Source organism: Podarcis tiliguerta (genome assembly GCF_965153285.1).
Source record: "Podarcis tiliguerta genome assembly, chromosome: 5".
NCBI lineage: Eukaryota > Metazoa > Chordata > Lepidosauria > Squamata > Lacertidae > Podarcis > Podarcis tiliguerta.
In genome coordinates, this window is record NC_139538.1 from 59,766,515 (window position 1) to 59,783,744 (window position 17,230).

Consider the following 17,230-nt stretch of genomic DNA (forward strand, 5'->3'; position numbering starts at 1 on the left):
TCTGGTCCATGGGGTCATGAAGAGTCAGACACGACTAAAGTGACTAAACAACAAGTATATAATGAAGAGTGTACCTGCTTGCACCCATATATACAGTCAATCCTCTTTCGTAGTGGATGGATGTCCAACACAGGGTGTACGTGTGTGTACAATTAGATATAGGCACATTGACAGACCCACCCACTACACAACTCTCCTGATATCTCTGAGCTCTTCCCTTATCCCTTTGCCCCTCTTGTTCTCTTTTCCCCTTTGGTCCCTAGAAAGACATCAGCCAGCCTCGTGACCATTAGAAATTACCTTTCCTGGTTACTTTCCCACTTACCTCTTTTCAGTAAAAAGATGCACAAACATGCAATACAGATTACGTTAGAATACTATTGAATTGTGTTATAGACAATCAATAGATGGAAAATAGGCAGACTCTACTGCAGAGGTATCCACCATCCAAAGCCGGGAGTGGGGAAGCAATGGTGTGATTGAGATGGGGAATAGAAATCAGAGTTGTTTTCTAAACTTCATTGTGGGGGGGCTGACTGAAGCATCTTCTCTCTCTCTTCCTCAACCTTTGGGTTTCTTAAATGGGCAAAGCTTCTTTAAAACAAGCTTCAACATTAGATGGGCACAATCATTGTACTCTTTTAGATGCCCACTGAAAACTTTTTTTGTTTCACCAGGCCTTTCCACAGAAAAGATTTGGTTATATCTGTTCTCAAATTTTGTTTTGGGTATTTTATTGTTTTTAGATACCTTTAACAATTTTTAGATATTTTAAATACGTGGGGGTTTTTTTTTTAAAAAAATTGTGGTTTTTAAATATATCATAGAAGTGTTCCTGGGCTCCTTTGAGAGGAAGGGCAGGATATAGATTTAATTAATTGGCTATTTAAACCCATAATGTATACATGTTAATTATGTAGTGGGCAATCTGGTTGGCCACTGTGAGAACAGGAGGCTGGACTAGATGCGCCATTGGCCTGATCCAGCCAGGCTCCTATGTTCTTACCTGTTAACTTTTGTTCTGTATTGTCTACTGTCACAATGACAGTCGCTCTCCAGGGTCTTAGGTAGAGGACTTTTTCATCACTTGATCCTTTTAACTGGCAATGTCAGGGCTCGAGCTACAGGCCTTCTGTATGCAGTGCAAATTCTCTGCCATTTAACTACAGTCCCACCACAAACTGGCCCACACACTGACCTTCCGAAGCTACAGGTACATTATTTGGAGACATCTGTTTCTTTATATGTGCCTGGTTACTGATAGGTTTTGGCAGGCATTTGTGTATACACACACACACTTCTAGATTATTATTTCTGTATGCACTATAGAAAATTATTTATGGTTAAGGAATCACACTTTCTTAAAACCAAACTTTGTAAAGATGGTAGCCATGTAAATAATACTTTAGGAGAAAATGTTTTCAGAAATCTGGCTCTAGTCCGCCAAACCCAGCCAGCCTCACTAGCATACGAAAGGTGTTGCCTCTTTCCTTGTTGTGGTGTGGAAGTTTTATCATGCAGGAGCATTTGCTTGCAACTGGACAAAGCTACAGGAAATATGCGTGTTTGCAGACATATTCAATAGATTCAGCATCTTTTGTTAAGGTGAATTTTCACAATGACCCGACCAGTAAGTTTAAGCATGATAAATAGTTCAGAGAAACATGTCCAGGAACAGGCATTCTTAAAAGATATTTCCAGTTTCTAATTTGTTTGTCCCCCAAAGTAATATTTGTGCCTCATATTGCTTTGATGAGAGTTGCTGCTTAAATGAAATAGGCATTCTAAGCTGATAATAGTTGACAAAATGCTTATTTTAGTCTCTCCCCCCCCCCCCCCGCAATTTATATTGTGTGTCAATAAGAAAACTATGTAAATGTGAAAGGGTTCAAGTGAGGGCTACCCATAGCAGGCTTTAAGTTATGCATCCTCCTTTGTGCTAATTTTTCAAGGATTTCTCCCCCCTGTGATGAATACATGAATTTTGTGCACTGAAGCATAGTGCTGGGCCTTTTGGATAGCAGGCTCTGCAAGAAAGAGGAAGAGAGGTTTAATCACAAAAGCAAAAACTTCACTCCGCACTTTGTTCCATTTGCAAATGGTGCATATCGCCTTTTGTGAAAAAGAACCTATGGCTTGATTCATGATGACGGCGCTTCGTAGATTCTTCACATGGTCCCCTTTTTTCTCCCCAGCCCAAAATAATGCACATGAAAAGCAAAAGAAACTGAACATAATTGGGACTAGCAGCTACTATTAGGTCCTTTTCCAATCAAGATTCTCTGAGCATAACCTTTTCTGTTGGTGCTCTAAGCCTCTTTCCAGAACTTAGGAGCTTTGGCTCCTGTTTCAGGACTGAACAGAGCGGTTTCAATAAATCAAAGTGAATTTGAAACTTGAAGTCACTCTTTGCCAGTAGGGTTAAATTGATTTTTATAGTGTGTCTCTCTACAAAAAAAAAAGAGGGACATCAGACTTGTGCAATACATGGAGAGTCTGAAGGAATCCTTGGCTTGAGATTCAGAATGTGTGTTTTGTTTTGTTTTTTAAATGAGGAAGGGAAACTGCAATTGAAATTCATGGTGGCAACTTGCTTTTATTTGAGAGATTTATCTGTTGAAATCCCATCTAGCCTCATCTAGCCTTTTATTCCAGATTCTTCCATCCATTGTCTTTAAGGTCCATTTCTTTTACAAGGCTTTTCCTTTCAGCTTTCTCAGGGATCGGGTCTTATAAACATCTGTTTGTGGCTTTAAGGGGGGGGGGGAGCAGGCAGGGCCCAGCCTGTATCTTGCCTCTCCATCCTCTGCTTTTGTTTCCACAGGCCATTGTTTCCAATTTCATGCTATCAGAGGAGCTGCATGTTTTCCTGCGTGAAGTTGTCAAAGAGATAAAAGCCTAGGAGCAGGGTCACATTTAGAGGGATGGGCATGAAAAATTGGTAAAATGTATCTTAGAGCCCACCCACCAGAAGGTTGCTTGGTGCAGTTCAGAAATCGGGGGAGAGTTATGTGGTGTTAAAAGTTGCACACATTTGGGTTTTTTTGCGGTAGGAAATAAGTGTTGAGGGAAAGATTCTAGTGATAGCAAATTCCTGCAGTTCTTGACTGAAGCTCAGGCACTAGTAAGTCATTTTGTAGCTGGACTGCTGGGGTGCAAGCCTGAAGAAACAATGTGAAAGGAAGACCTCCAATAGTATAAATCATGGGACATTATAGCCACAGGTGGACAATCATATATTGACTTAATTAGCTGAGATATGAAAGGGCCCCATTCCCTCACATGCAGCTACTTTGCTCCTTTCATTGAAGGGAGCAAGCAGGCCGGGTTTCTAACTCTAATTTCCCATTACATCCAAACTGGGAAGCTGTGTTGAATGGCTTCCAGACAGGCCAGGATATTAAGTCAAGTTTAAACAATAGCTTCATATCCTAGCTTATTCAGAAGCCATCAGCCATAGTTTCCTGGTTTTGGACATAACAGGAAACTATAATTAACCAAAAACATCTGGCTTTTTTCCAGACTCTTGTGAAATGCATTATGGCTTGTGCCTATAATAACGTATTTTGCTGTGATATGATTGTCCGAATGTGGCCATATTGTTTGTTTGTTTATTATTTCGTTTACCCTGTTGTTACTCCCAAAGGAGCCCAAGGTGGCAAACATCAAAATGTTGAAACAGTACACTTTTTAATACAATACATAATGTGAGAGAGGGGCAGCACAACTTGGAGAGTTAGACCAGAAGCTACTGCTGTGTTAATGAAATCCATGGTAAGAAATAAATAATACTTTTTACATGCTCAAAGAATATCACATACATTATTTCAGGAATTGTTGTGGTAGCCTTGTAAGTAGATCTCTGTTATTGACCCCATATGAGAGGACTTAACCTGAAGATCTATTTTGTTGTCCCATTATGGTGAGAACTTTAAGCCCAGTGGGAGTTTCAGGAAGGCAGCTCCTCCCCACCACACTGGCTACTACTGGTGGACTAGGTAGCAATTTTAGTGTAGTATCAGCCGCCCAGAAATAATGGAATTTGCTGCTCAGGTCATCAGGGGATGCCACAAATGTACATTGTACTGCCTACTCACTTGTTTTCTCCTTATCATGAAGGCAGAGGGTGTGCAACCCACAATGTCTTATGAGTACCGTATTTTTTGCGCCATAACACTCACTTTTTTCCTCCTAGAAAGTAAGGGGAAATGTCTGCGTGTTATGGAGGGAATGCCTACGGGTGGCATGCCTATGAATTTTCCTCCTCTAAAAACTACATGCATGTTATGGTCGGGTGCGTGTTATAGAGCGAAAAATACGGTACTTCCCAGAATGCAACAGTGGCTTGGCTAAACTCTAATGAATTTGTGACTGCAGATGATCAAAGCTAGATTTTTCTACCCAAGGGCGGACTTGTTATGGGGCTTTGGTTTAATGGAGGAAAATGGCATGGGAGTATGCTGTGTATCTCCAGAAGGGGAGACTTGAGAGGAGAGGGTTGAAGAGGCAGAGATGAGTCAGACCAGGCTGTCTCCCCCTCCTGCTCTGCTCTCTGCAGATCTCCCAGGACCAGAAGAGGTGTGAAGGGGGAGGAGCAGAGACAGACACATTGACCGAGTCTCTCAGATTGCTTGGGAAGGACCTGGGGAAAGAGGAGGCTTAGGCAGCTGTGGGAAGGCAGGGACCTTCAGTCCTCACAACTGCCTCATAGGGGCAAGATCTACCGGGAAGCGTTGCTATGCTTTCTAGGCCTGGCCTCCTGAGTTGCCTTGTTTCTGTGAATAAAGAGTTAACTTCACTGAAGCTGTGTGAGTTATTGCTGACCTGCTCACGGCACCCACTCCTGACATTCTGCAACAATGTGTGCTACAGATGTGATTGTTTTAAAATGAATAGGTGTTGGAATTTATATAAATTCAGCCAATCCCTATGTACCTGTAGAGTTGCATGTTGCCCGCATGTTGTTAAAATAAGCCATCTCTCTCTTTTTTTCTGGATGTCAAAGCAGTTCAGATATTATTTGTTTTAAGTAAAAAGTATAGAGAATGAAAAGGAAAAGATACAAAATAACATCTCATTGATTTGCAATCTTTAGTATGGTACAGTTTTCAAAAGTTTTTTTTTTAAAAAAAAAAAATCTTAATGGACCGAGGGACTATCTAATAAAATATTTTCAAATGAGACTAAATATTTGTAACATAAATGAGGTTTATAATGGAACACTGCAAAGCATTCAGAGATTGATTTTCAAAGTATATAAGTGTAATTGAATTCCCATGGATTATAAGTGGCAGTTCAGGGCCAAAGAGACTCTGAAAATATAACAGCATCATTATTTCTCTATGTCATATGACACTAATATGAAACTATAAATGCTGTTATTGCTGTTTAGGACTATTGCTTCATTTGTATTCTGAAGATGTGTCTACCATGTCTGTGCTCTTACCTTATCTATGTTTTTAAAAGCAGTACTTGTGTCACTCTCCAGCATGACCAAGAGATGAAACCTAGACATAGTTATGCACATAGTGGCAGGTTCTTCTCAAGGGTTTTCCCATCAGAGCAAGATTAGGTGACTGGAATGCCGGGGACAAAATCAGCCCATCATTTCAGCCCCTAGGAGACTGAGTCATGCCAACTGAGTTCTCAAATGGCACTTTTTAACTTTTTACCATATAAGTGAGCTCATTCCTGTGAGGTGGGGCAGGGAGCTAAGGGCTAAACTTGAAGAAACAGTGCTAGGGAGGACAAAATCTGCCCTGACGGAGAGAGCAATATGGATCTAAGAAGGGTTGCCAGGACAAACTGGAATATGTCCAGAGGACCATGGCAAAGATGGTCAGACCACACCTGGAATACTGTGTCCAAAGCTGAACACCACCATTTAAGAAGGATGTTGACAAGCTGGAACGTGTGCAGAGAAGGGCGACCAAGATGATAAAAGGTCTGGAAGCCCAGCCTTATGGGGAACAGTTGAAAGAGCTGGATATATTTAGCCTGGAAAAGAGGAGCCTGAGATGAGCTATGATAGCCACCTTCAAATATCTCAAGGGCTGTCACATGGAAGAGGGAGCAAGCTGGTTTTCTCCTGCTCTGGAGGAGAACCAAGGGCTTCAAGTTACAAGAAAGGAGATTCGAACTAAACATACAGAAAAACTTCCTGACAGTAAGAGCTGTTTGACAGTGGAACGGTCTCCCTCAGGAGGTTATGGACTCTCCTTCCTTGGAGGTTTATAAGCAGAGGTCGGGTGGCCATTTGTGATGGATGCTTCAGTTGAGATTCCTGCATTAACTATGAAACTTGCTTCCGCAGCAGGCAGTGATGGCCGCTAACACAGATGACTTCAAAATACATGGAGGTTGTGGCTGTCAACAGCTACTAGCCAGGATTAAGGCTATGCTCTCCCTCCATGGTCAGTGGAAGTATCATTCTGAGTACCAGTTGCTGGAAACCACCGGAGGGGAGAGTGCTCTGGCACTCTGTTCTTGCTTGCGGGTTTCCCACAGGCCGCTGTGAGAACAGGAAGTTAGATTTGATGGGCCCTTGGCCTGATCCGGCCGGTGGTTCTTATGTTCTTAAACTACAGGCGGCGGCCATTTTGCATGTGTGTAATTGACATGTGACCGCTGACCCTTGGGTTCTTTTGGACCCAGAAAGGAGCAGGACAGTGGGCTTATGCATTCTCCCGCTGATCACGGGGGCCAGGAATGGAACCCCTGTGCAAAATGGCCGGCGCCTGCACAAGAACAGGGCTTTTAACCAAACTTCAGGATGTTGATAGAAGCTCCCTGGTAGTAACACAAACTGACTCAAAAGCCAATGGGCTGTTCTTTGTTAGGGATTTTTAAGCAGAGGCTGGATAGGTACCTATTAGGGACACCATAGCAGTAGATTTTCTGCATCAACAAGAGGTTGAACTAGATGGCCTTTGAGGCTTCTCCTAACACTTTAATCCTTGGAATCTGAGTTTCCTTGTTTAAATCAGCCCTTCCTGTGCTCCCCAGAGTCTCTGGGTTGTAGTGTACAAAGACGTGTTGCAGGCCCTGTGATCCTTGCCGTCAGCCACCACCATACCCAAGCAGCCAAACTGTAAATCAGGCAGCCATCTTTCCCTGCCTTCAGTGTTTTCCCCTTTGCTGCTATCGCTTCCATTCCTCTGTCATTGATACTAATGATGCATCTGCTGTTGCTTTCTAGCTGGGTTTAGAGGGGGGAGCAGAGGAAAGGAGCACAGCAAAGCTCCAAAGGAAGCAAAGGGAGTGTTGCACCAAAGTTTGCCAGTTTGTTGCTTATCCAGGTAGGGTCTACTGCTGTCCTCTTGAGGTCAAGTGGAATTTGCATGAGTCAATCTTGTAAATACATGCAAATGCACATGCACACCCTCATAGACAGACAGGCAAGCACCTTAAGAAGAAACCCAAAGCTTGATGCTGATGCCAGGGAATTTGATGGGGGAGAGGTTCTCTAGTGCTTCCACTGTTACGCTATCACTGCAGGATACATAAAGCACAGACCTGCCCTTAATCCGCGAAGAGGAGGTTGTAAGTTGCTCCAGCACTAGTTTCCCCTAATGCTCTTTTGGCATGCAGCCTGCCTCAATTCTGCCTTAATATGCATCATTGATTAACTTCGTTTGCCTGCCTTAACTTTGACCATATATATATATATATTGTTTTTGTCTGCGTGGTTGCTTTTGATGGTCCGGTGCTTTGAAGGAGAAGGAAAAATTTAAAGCCCATCTTAAAGCCCATTACAGCATGCTTTCTTCTTCAGTGAAAGTAAGTGAAATAAAGAAGATGGCATTAGACCCCTTTGCTCCTTGCAGGGTGGGGTGGGGTGGGTGGGTGGAAGCTTTCTGTATGTTAAACAGTCTTGTGGACATCTGGCACGATTGGTTTTAATCTGCTAGCTAAAAAGTCAGGATTAAATCTTGCTTTACACCTCTTTGTACTGCAGTCAGTAAAGTGACAGAGCTGCTTCTGAAACAATGACACTACTTATTCCACCCAATATGCCATGTGGCAGAGAAAACCCCCCCTCCTAGTACCACTTCTCCGCAAAGACAATGAAGCATCTGGTGGGCTTTTCCTGTGTCCAAGATATATTTTTGTCAGTAATTTCACTCAGCCGGCCTGCTTAGTTCTCCCCTGGTGCTACTTTTTGAGACATGGTGTGCCAAGCCCAGTGGTAAGAGGTCAAGAGGCCAAAGTGATGAATTTTTATGTGCCTGTTCCTTGTGTTTCTGCTCAGTCACGATTCTTTGCGCGCTGCGCTGCTTCTGAAAGGGAGCCACTGTGGGCAATTTGTCCTCCTGGCCTGGAGAGAATGAAGGAAGCAGATGAGTTAAAATAGCATGTATGACTTCGAACAGAGGAGCACACAAAATGTGTTCCTGCAGTGGAACAGAGCATTTCTGTCACCACTGAATGTTGGGGGGGGGGTGCCCTGAGATTTGTGGCTTCTTGGAGTCTGATCAAGTGGCAAACACATTTAGCATCTCTCAAAAATATAGAGGAAAGAATAGCACTTCACTAGCTGTTATTGTTAAAACATGGTGCAGGGAACACTCTGCAACCTGCTGGGGGCGATTTCTCTAAAGCTGTTTTAGCCTATTCGGTCTCCAGCTAGCAGTTGTCAACATTTTGTGTCTACTTCCTCCCCTTTCCTCCTTCCATCAGTGAAAGGTGCATTGTACCTCTCTCAAATGATGAGGGAGAAAGGCACATTGTCACTATCAAACTGTGAAAAGTTGTGTATTTTACTAAACCCTATACTCCTGCGCACAGAGTTTCTGCCCTCTGCATTTATCCCTTGCTTTTTGCACCTATCTGGTTGATCCTACAAAACAGGGGCCGCGGGATCTTTCAGAAGATATACAGGAACCTACTAAATTGTAGTCTGTTTTTTGCATAATGTTGGGGATGGGTGATAATTGCCCTGGGATAACTCTGAGGGCAGGAGGGTACATTGTATAATCATCAAAAATGCAAAAAAATTGACAGCTTTAATATCAAAATACAGTGGTACCTCGGGTTAAGAACTTAATTCGTTCTGGAGGTCTGTTCTTAACCTGAAACTGTTCTTAACCTGAGGTACCACTTTAGCTAATGGGGCCTCCCGCTGCCGCCGCGCCCCCAGAGCACAATTTCTGTTCTCATCCTGAAGCAAAGTTCTTAACCCGAGATACTATTTCTGGGTTAGCGGAGTCTGTAACCTGAAGCGTCTGTAACCCGAGGTACCACTGTACTCCTTTCCTAACCACAAAGCATCTTTCTGCCTGAGGTGAAGGACGAGGTCCCCATCCTCTGGCCGCTTGGCATTCCACCTACAGGTAGATGTATCTTACTTCAGCACTGGTGATGGGACAGTGTCATCCACCACACATGAGGACAGAAGGCTGGTTTAGAGGGCATGAGTTAGACCCCATGGCATAGACCGCTCTGTGCTCTCAATGCCTTGCCGCCACCACATACTCACCAAGTTCCCCGGCTGCTTTCTTAAATAAATGCTTCCATAGCAGTGCTAGAACATGCATGTTGGTTGGTTGGCATCCGTCCGTCCCGGGAGACAACAAAGGAGTGCACCTTTGGGGTTTTTTAAATGTCTTTAAATTGATTTTACAGAAAGATTTATTTAAAATAAAAAGAGAGGTGTGAATGTGCATGCCTAATTCTGAACATCTCACAGGTCATTGGCTAGAAAGGCAGAAATGCTTTCATTAGCTGTGAGATTTGCAATACATGAACCAATACATGCAATACATGGGCTAAAGAACATGGAGAGAGAGAAGAGCAATCTACCAGGGGAAATGCCACTTTAATATATCCAGACACAGACATCCTGGTTTTTTGTGTTGTTTGCCAGTCTTGACCAATAGGATTCTTAAACTTCAGGTACCCCAGTTGTTCCTAACTGTAATAGTTGTAAGTAGTACTGCAGTATTAACACCCAGTAAACTTTCTAATGCTTTAGAACCCATCTTTAGTTCAAAGCCCGGGGGCTGGATCCGGCCCAATTGCCTTCTAAATCCAGCCCGCCGGTGGTCCGTGAATCAACGTGTTTTTACATGAGTAGAATGTATCCTTTTATTTAAAATGCATCTCTGGGTTATTTGTAGGGCATAGGATTTCATTCATATTTTTTTTCAAAATATAGTCCAGCCCCACACAAGGTCTGAGGGACCCTGCTGGAAAGGTTTGCTGACCCCTGGTTCAGACAATTAAAAAACATTTTCCCTTTTCAACTTTATTTTTTTGTAGGTAAATTTAAATATCATGCATGAAAAATGTGGGCAAGCTAGGATGTATTCCTGGTGGAACAAAATACCAAAGATGGCAATGCTATAAGTATGGAAACTGCAATTATATTTTAAATAGAACTGCAGTTATATAGCGAGAAATAACGTAGTGCAACCAGGCATCTGCTCATGCCGTGAGGCTTCTCTTTCCTCCTCCACACTCCCAAAATCTGTTTTGCAGGGGTTGGGGTACCTCCACAGCAGATTTGGGGGGCAAACAGGAGAGGAGAAACCAGAAGCCTTGTCACACAAATTGCCCGTTGGATATTATTCACAGAAGTAATGCACACAGTAGACTGAAATAAGTAAAGTTAAGTAACAAGTCCGCTGATTTTTATGGGTATATTCTGAGTATGACTTTGTTGGATATCCCCTGATCAAGTAAAAATACTAATATCATCTATATATATCGTAAGTAAATAAGGTTTATTTAGAGACACAAAATGAAATGACCTGTTTGAAAACTGTATTTATTTATTTAGTGCCAACAGAAAGAGTCAGTGCAATATTTGATTATTACACTCTTTGGCACAACTCTCTGAAGCATATTATAACTACCGAAGTAAAATAAAGCATATTCTTAATCCTTCTTTCCCTTTCCTAAATTGTCTCCCTTTGTTGAATTATATACCAGCCCAGTTCACTCATAATGGTAAACCATAGTTAACCCAAGTCTGGAATTATAGATGAAAGGCAATCTAAAAGTACTGTTAACAGACAAATAAATAGCTAATGGTTTACCATGAATGTGTCCATCTGCTCCTTGCTAGCGTAGAGAGAGGAAGAAACATGATCTCTGGCTTAGCATTATGATCAGTAAGTGAAGAACAATTTACAGAGCAAAACAAACTACAGTCTATGTTTGGATGTAACACTAAGCCAGAGATCATGGTTTGTTTCATCTGTGTAGAGGGCTGCCCTCTGGTACTCAGTAAAACACCACACACGTTAATAGGGCTATATAAATAAATAAACCTCATTCTCCCTTTGACATCTCAGAGTGGCTTACATGGGCTCCCGGTAGTCCCTCTCTCTTTCTCAGGCACTGATGAAGCCCAAAGCTGGGCTCATGCTTTGTCTTTCTTCAAACAAACCACAAGCTGTGACCAAGGTTTGTTACGTAAGAGCCTTAAGCCAAACCATGACTTCGCTTCCAACAGCACAGTAGAAATCAAAGTGATGTGAAGCAATCTTGCTTTTTTACCCTGTTCCCCATCATGTTGTGTAGTTGCTTTTTAACTGTGATTTAAAGTGGCATTATTATTATTATTATTATTATTATTATTCATTTCTATACTGCCCAAGTGGAAACAAATCCCAGAGATGCAAATGGAAGACACTACCAAGTAGTGAATGCAATATACAGCAGTCCAGTTCAGACACTACCACACATCACCAACGCCATGGGACTTCCATGCATTTTGAAATTTTTAGATGTTCTTGGGCTTGTGCCCCTCTTTAGATGATCTCCCTCTCCCGGTTCAGAGCCTAGTCTGCAGATCCATTGTTAATATTTCAGTGCAGGATATGATGGCGTCATCCAGACCTGCCAGGTTGTTTGGACATGCCCAGACATTAGCTGAAGATTTTTGCTGTTGGCTTCAAATTGGAACCGTACCCATTATGATTAGGACCAAAAAAAAAAAGTAGTTCTAAACTTTTCAGCATGAGAACAATTCAAATTCACATTCCTATCAAAGAAAAGGTATGCTATCACAGCAAATCTGTTTATTGCTGTGTTCTATAACAATGCAAACTTTTTCCATGAAGATTGGACTTCTCTATTCTATGGCACCTTTCCTTACTTTTCCCATGCCGTATAAAGCTCAGACATGGACTCTTTATCCCCACTGCTGTCCCTCTGGAAGGCAGAAATGGCAATTTTCTATAGGAAAAAGCAATCGTCTGCAATTAAACGAGAAAGCCCTGGTATTTTATTCTGATTTCTTTGTCTCACTTCTTTCCCCCAAAAAAGTACCCTTCAAGAGACTGTAGAAGACTGAAAAGAGCAGTGTATTTTCGTAGCGTTTTACTTTCCCCCCTTCTTTTTAAATACCAACAACAACAAAAAAAACCCTTCATAAGGAAGCAGGCTTGCCTTTAAAAAAACCCCACCACGTTTCCGATAGTTTTCTGCTTGGGTGACTACGACTTTGTAGAAAGCGAAAGGAGTGGGGAGTGGGGGGGGGGAGGAATTCTCCAGATTGTATAAGAAATGAACCTTTGCCTAATCACTTGTTTGTGAATAAGGTAACTTTTTGAAAGCAACATGAGCTCTTTCTCACATTGGTCCTCAGGAGTCCCACATTTTTATATCATCATCATCATTATCGCCGCCACCACCATTATTCTTTTGGAGCAAGGCTGAAGTTGCGAAATATAAAGCAGTTCCTGGGGGCAGGGGGTGGGGAGGGGGGGAATGTTCCCAAGCAGATGCCTTTAAGAGACAGAAATCATGAATTTCTTGAATTGCGACCACTCTGGGGGTGGCTACAATGACTTTTCGGCAGTGACAGTAACTCTGCCTTGTCTCTGGGAGCCCTTCTTCGGCCCATTCACTACGGAAAGCTGCTTAAATGCACTTAAGCGCATTAGCATTTGGATGCTCGGGGACCACATTGACCCTCATTTGGAAGGTTTAAATGAGTGAAAGATGGAGCGATTTGTTAGGGCTTTAGAAAACCAGCTTTGGAGAGCAGCGGGTTTTCCGCTTTGGTTTGTTCGGGTGCTTGTTCTAATCTGGTGTGCTGTTTAAAGGCGACCAGACTGATTTGTGACACATGAGTCCAAAGAGCTATTTTTTGGGGGGAGCTTGACCTGATTAGCTAATTTGTGCTTTGAATTTCAATGGTCGGCATCAGAAGTGGGGAGTGGGGGGGGGGCGGCGGCTCACTTTTGGGAATGGCTTGGCGGGGGATTACCTCACTGGTAACTGCATACAGACACAGATGGCAAAATGTTAATTACTTGTCAAAAGAGACAAAATGGGGTATGAGGCAAATTGTGAGGATGTGTGGAAAAAGTGATTAGCTGGGGGTTAAAGAGGACAAAATAAAAAGCAATGGCTGCCTCCATTGGCTTGGTGTTCCCTAGCTTACCTTTCCCTTCTCTGCCTATGTTCCCCATAACACAGTCTCATTAACTGAGAAACCTTTGGAGCTTGTTTTCAAACGTCGGACCTAGGCAGGACATCGTTCTTCCAAGACATGACTCTTTTAAAATCTAGCCTGTGCAGGTTCCTATTGGTTACTCCAGTGTAACAGCACAATAGTTTCTAGGTGGAAGAACTCAGAATCTGAAAGCGACTAGAAGTTCCTGCAGATTGCTTTGTTGTACCTATGTGGAGCCAAAGGAAAAAGAGAGTTAGCTTTCAAATTCATACCGCCAAGAAAAAAAAGAAAGTGTATTTCTTTTATACTGCACTTGGAAAGCTGAAATGGTTTTTGTTTTTAAGATCCCAAATTCATGGAGTTTGTTGTGATAAAAGAGTAAAAAGAGGCAGATCTGTTGCTGCTTCCTTCCCTTTCTTGGATTCCAAAGACATCAGTAGGGCTAGTCACCATAATAATAAAAAAAACCCAGGGTTTTCTATATCGGTTTGCGGGGAAATCATGTCTCAGTGGTAGAGCACATATGTTTTCATGAAGGTTCAGTTTCTACCATCTCCAGATAAAATTGTCAGGTGAAAGGAAGGACCCTGGAGAAGACAATTTATAGACAATTAGTTGGACCTGGTAGAAGGCAAGTTCCCCTGTTCCTCTTAGGATGGTTGTGGGTCAGGGGATACCCAGAGCACTTATTATCAGGACAGTGATTCTCAACTCATGTCACCCTGAGCCTCCTCAAGTTTTAAAGACACTTAAGGAACTCCCAACTCAAAAGCCAAGTGGCATCTGAGGGCAGCTTCTGCTGTTAACATAGAAGCACTGGGCAGAAGGTGCTTTCTGCACTCAAAATGTAACATCCTAAACAGGGATGCATGCATTTTCCTTTGTGGGCATTTGCAGGAATTGTACCCTTCCCTGAAACACATCCATCCTTCTTTAGGAGAGCAGTCCAGCTTCCCATTTTGATACTTTCTATCCTATGAATCTGGTTGTCCTTCCAAACTGCCTTTTCAGAATCAAAGCAAAGGATTTTCTCACATAGGTGGGGAATAAATATGCTAGTATAAAAGATTATGAAGTTCTCCTAAGGAGAAAAATAAAAGTCTGTGGGGTTGTATGCAGAAACTGTGTTATCCAAACTATATATTGTCGTCTTGAATTTTACAAATCGTCATCTGATTTTTTTGTGGGAGCAAAGGAGCAGTAAAGAAGGTTACTCCTTTTTTTTCCCCTTTTTTTTTTACTGAGTTGAAATTGGGACTCTGGAGGGAGCCAACAGTAGTCATATTCAGAACAGACACATTGCAATAAATGGACCTACTCAGATTAAAGTTGCCTGTTACTCTGTAGCTTCAACTAATATTTTGCAAAGGAGGTGGAATTCTTCTGTGTCGTGTCGTATTAAAAATGTTTTTAACAAACAAATCTTTGTTTCTTTTCTCTCTCTCTCTTTGTGTATGCTTCCCTTTAACAGACACTTTGTGCAAAGGCTACAATGCAGACTGTCCGGGCTGCCGACACTAATGAAGTAGTCAAGCTTATATTCCGTGAATCAGATAATGACCGAAAGGTAGGTAACAAAATGCAGTCCTTGACATTGAAGAGAGCACAGATGTAACTGAACACCCCCCACCCAGTCTACATACTAGATTCCAAGGAACAAAAAACACTTGCTGACTTCAGTGGAATAAACAAGCCCATTTAGTTACAAAAACGTTTGTCTAATTTTGAATTCTGGGCAATAGAGGAGCCACATTATTCAGTGACTGGGCTTCCCTCAATAGTCTGGGTTCCCAGCCTTGAATTATTGATATTTGTTGAATCCCAATAAAACCCAAGGAGTCAAGATTCCTTACTTTAAAACATCACTTGACAATTTTCTGCGACAGAGCACACGACTTCTGTACTTCTAAGGCGAATATGTATCCAGTGCCGCTATTCTGTTCACACAACTGACCTGCTTGCGCAATGGAACTTCTGCCCACTTTGGGAACCACTGGATTAGAGTATTGAATCCTGAGATTCTGGGATTCAAAGGCCCACTCAGCCATGAAGCCCTCTGGGTGTCATTTGGCCAGTCTCTGACTCTTAGCCAAACCTACCTCACAGAGTTGTTGTGAGGGGAAATTGGAAGGCGGAAGAAGAACCATGTACACCACCTTGAGTTCCTGGGAGGAAAATGTGGAAGATAAATGTAATCATAGTAATAGTGGGGCAGTTTTAGATTTATAGTACCGGCATCCCACCCACTTATAGACGTTCTGCTTGTACGCGGCCGCTTTTACGTGGGACGTCGTGAGATAAACAAATTGATTGAAACACTGCGCCTTCCCTCACTCAGGGCCTGGAAGTCACTCTCAGCCTCTCTTTCACTGCAGTGGGAGGGCAGTTGCCCTGAGCGAGGGAAGGCTTGGGACAGGCTGGTCAGCAGCCCTGAGTAGCTTCCAGGCAGCAGCCCTGGTGGCACACAAGTCTCTCTTTCTCTCTTTCTCCTCCCTGCACACACTCCCTATTAAAGTGGCATGCTCCCAACTTTATGCAGTTTCAGTGATGCGTGCAGGGGCCTGAAACGTAACCCCCACGTAAGCAAGGGACGCCTGTACTGTCTCCACCCCCCACCCCACCCCACTTGCTGGTTTTTATATTGATTTATGCTTCTTGTGCTGGCGTTTAAGTTGACCTTCTGCTGATTTTTGGTGTTGTTGGTTGATTTTAGGTAGTATCCAATGGTGTCCCTCACCCTGAAGGAAGGCTTTTTGATCCAGTGGAGGCTTCTGTAAGTGGAATGGGGGCACCCCACCCCTACCCCGCAGCTCCACCACATTGGGGGGGGCACATGAGAGCAGGCATTGGGTGGAGGCCACAGGGGGGAGGGGGAATCAGCTCACTTAACAAATACCTGTAGCCCCCAGTAGATCAAAGAGCCTTCCATCAGCGTGGGGGAAACCCACTTGTGATCTTTGACGTGTGTGTGTGTGTGTGTGTGTGTGTGTGTATACACACACACACACACACACATTCATATATATATATATATATATATATATATATATATATATATATAGTAAGCTGTCCAAACTTGGTTGGTGGCTGGTATAGAACTTGTAATTAATATCTAACTAACTAACCAACCAACCAACCAACCAACCAACCAGCACCCATCTAAGAACTACTTCTCACATTCATTTCTCCCAGTGCAAGTATACTGGCATGTATGGAAATATTTGTAATCCTTCTCCTAGGGATGTCCCAAGAATATCGGCTTCCTGCATCCAATTTCTGACTAGCAGGTTTATGGAGGGAAGTTGATATTTGCATAACACCTCCTAGAGTGCTGGGTTTTGGGTGGGGAGGGGAAGCATAATGTGAGAAGGGCCCTATGTATCCTAAAATTATGTTGACCCTCCCCTTACTAAGAAATAATAGCAATAATTTTATTAATTATACTCCACCCATCTGGCTAGGTTTCCCCAGCCATTCTAGGAGGCTTACAGAACATATAAAAACATAGTAAATTGCCAAACATTAAAAAACTTCCTGATACAGGGCTGCCTTCTGATGTCTTTATCTCCTTGACATCTGAAGGGAAGGTGTTCTACAGGGAGGGCACCACTACCGAGAAGGCCCTCTGCCTGGTTCCCTGTAACTTCGTGTCTTGCAGTGAGGGAACCACCAGAAGGCCCTTGGTGCTGGACCTCAGTGTTCGGGCTGAGCAATGGGGGTGGAGACACTCCGGCAGGTATACTGGGCTGAGGCCGTTTAAAGGTCAGCACCAATACTTTGAATTGTGCTCAGAAATGTACTGGTAGCCAGTGAAGATCCTTT

The 17,230-nt window shown here is 42.9% G+C and overlaps 1 protein-coding gene across 8 annotated transcripts in view; it reads left to right on the forward strand.

Annotated features, from left to right (window-relative positions):
* The window catches only part of INPP5A (inositol polyphosphate-5-phosphatase A), a 237,897-nt gene that overhangs the window by 175,813 nt on the left and 44,854 nt on the right, over positions 1-17,230 (forward strand). For 4 of the 8 annotated variants that reach the window (XR_014512061.1, XM_083443546.1, XM_083443545.1 and 1 more), the window contains exons 10-11: positions 14,880-14,975; positions 16,122-16,181. Coding sequence is in view for 6 of the 8 variants with exons in the window: in XM_083443546.1 (XP_083299672.1) it covers positions 14,880-14,975; positions 16,122-16,181 (156 nt within the window). In the remaining 2 variants the exon portion in view is untranslated. The remainder of the gene's footprint in view (positions 1-14,879; positions 14,976-16,121; positions 16,182-17,230) is intronic. The other 4 variants (XR_014512062.1, XM_083443548.1, XM_083443547.1 and 1 more) reach the window with 1 other exon arrangement.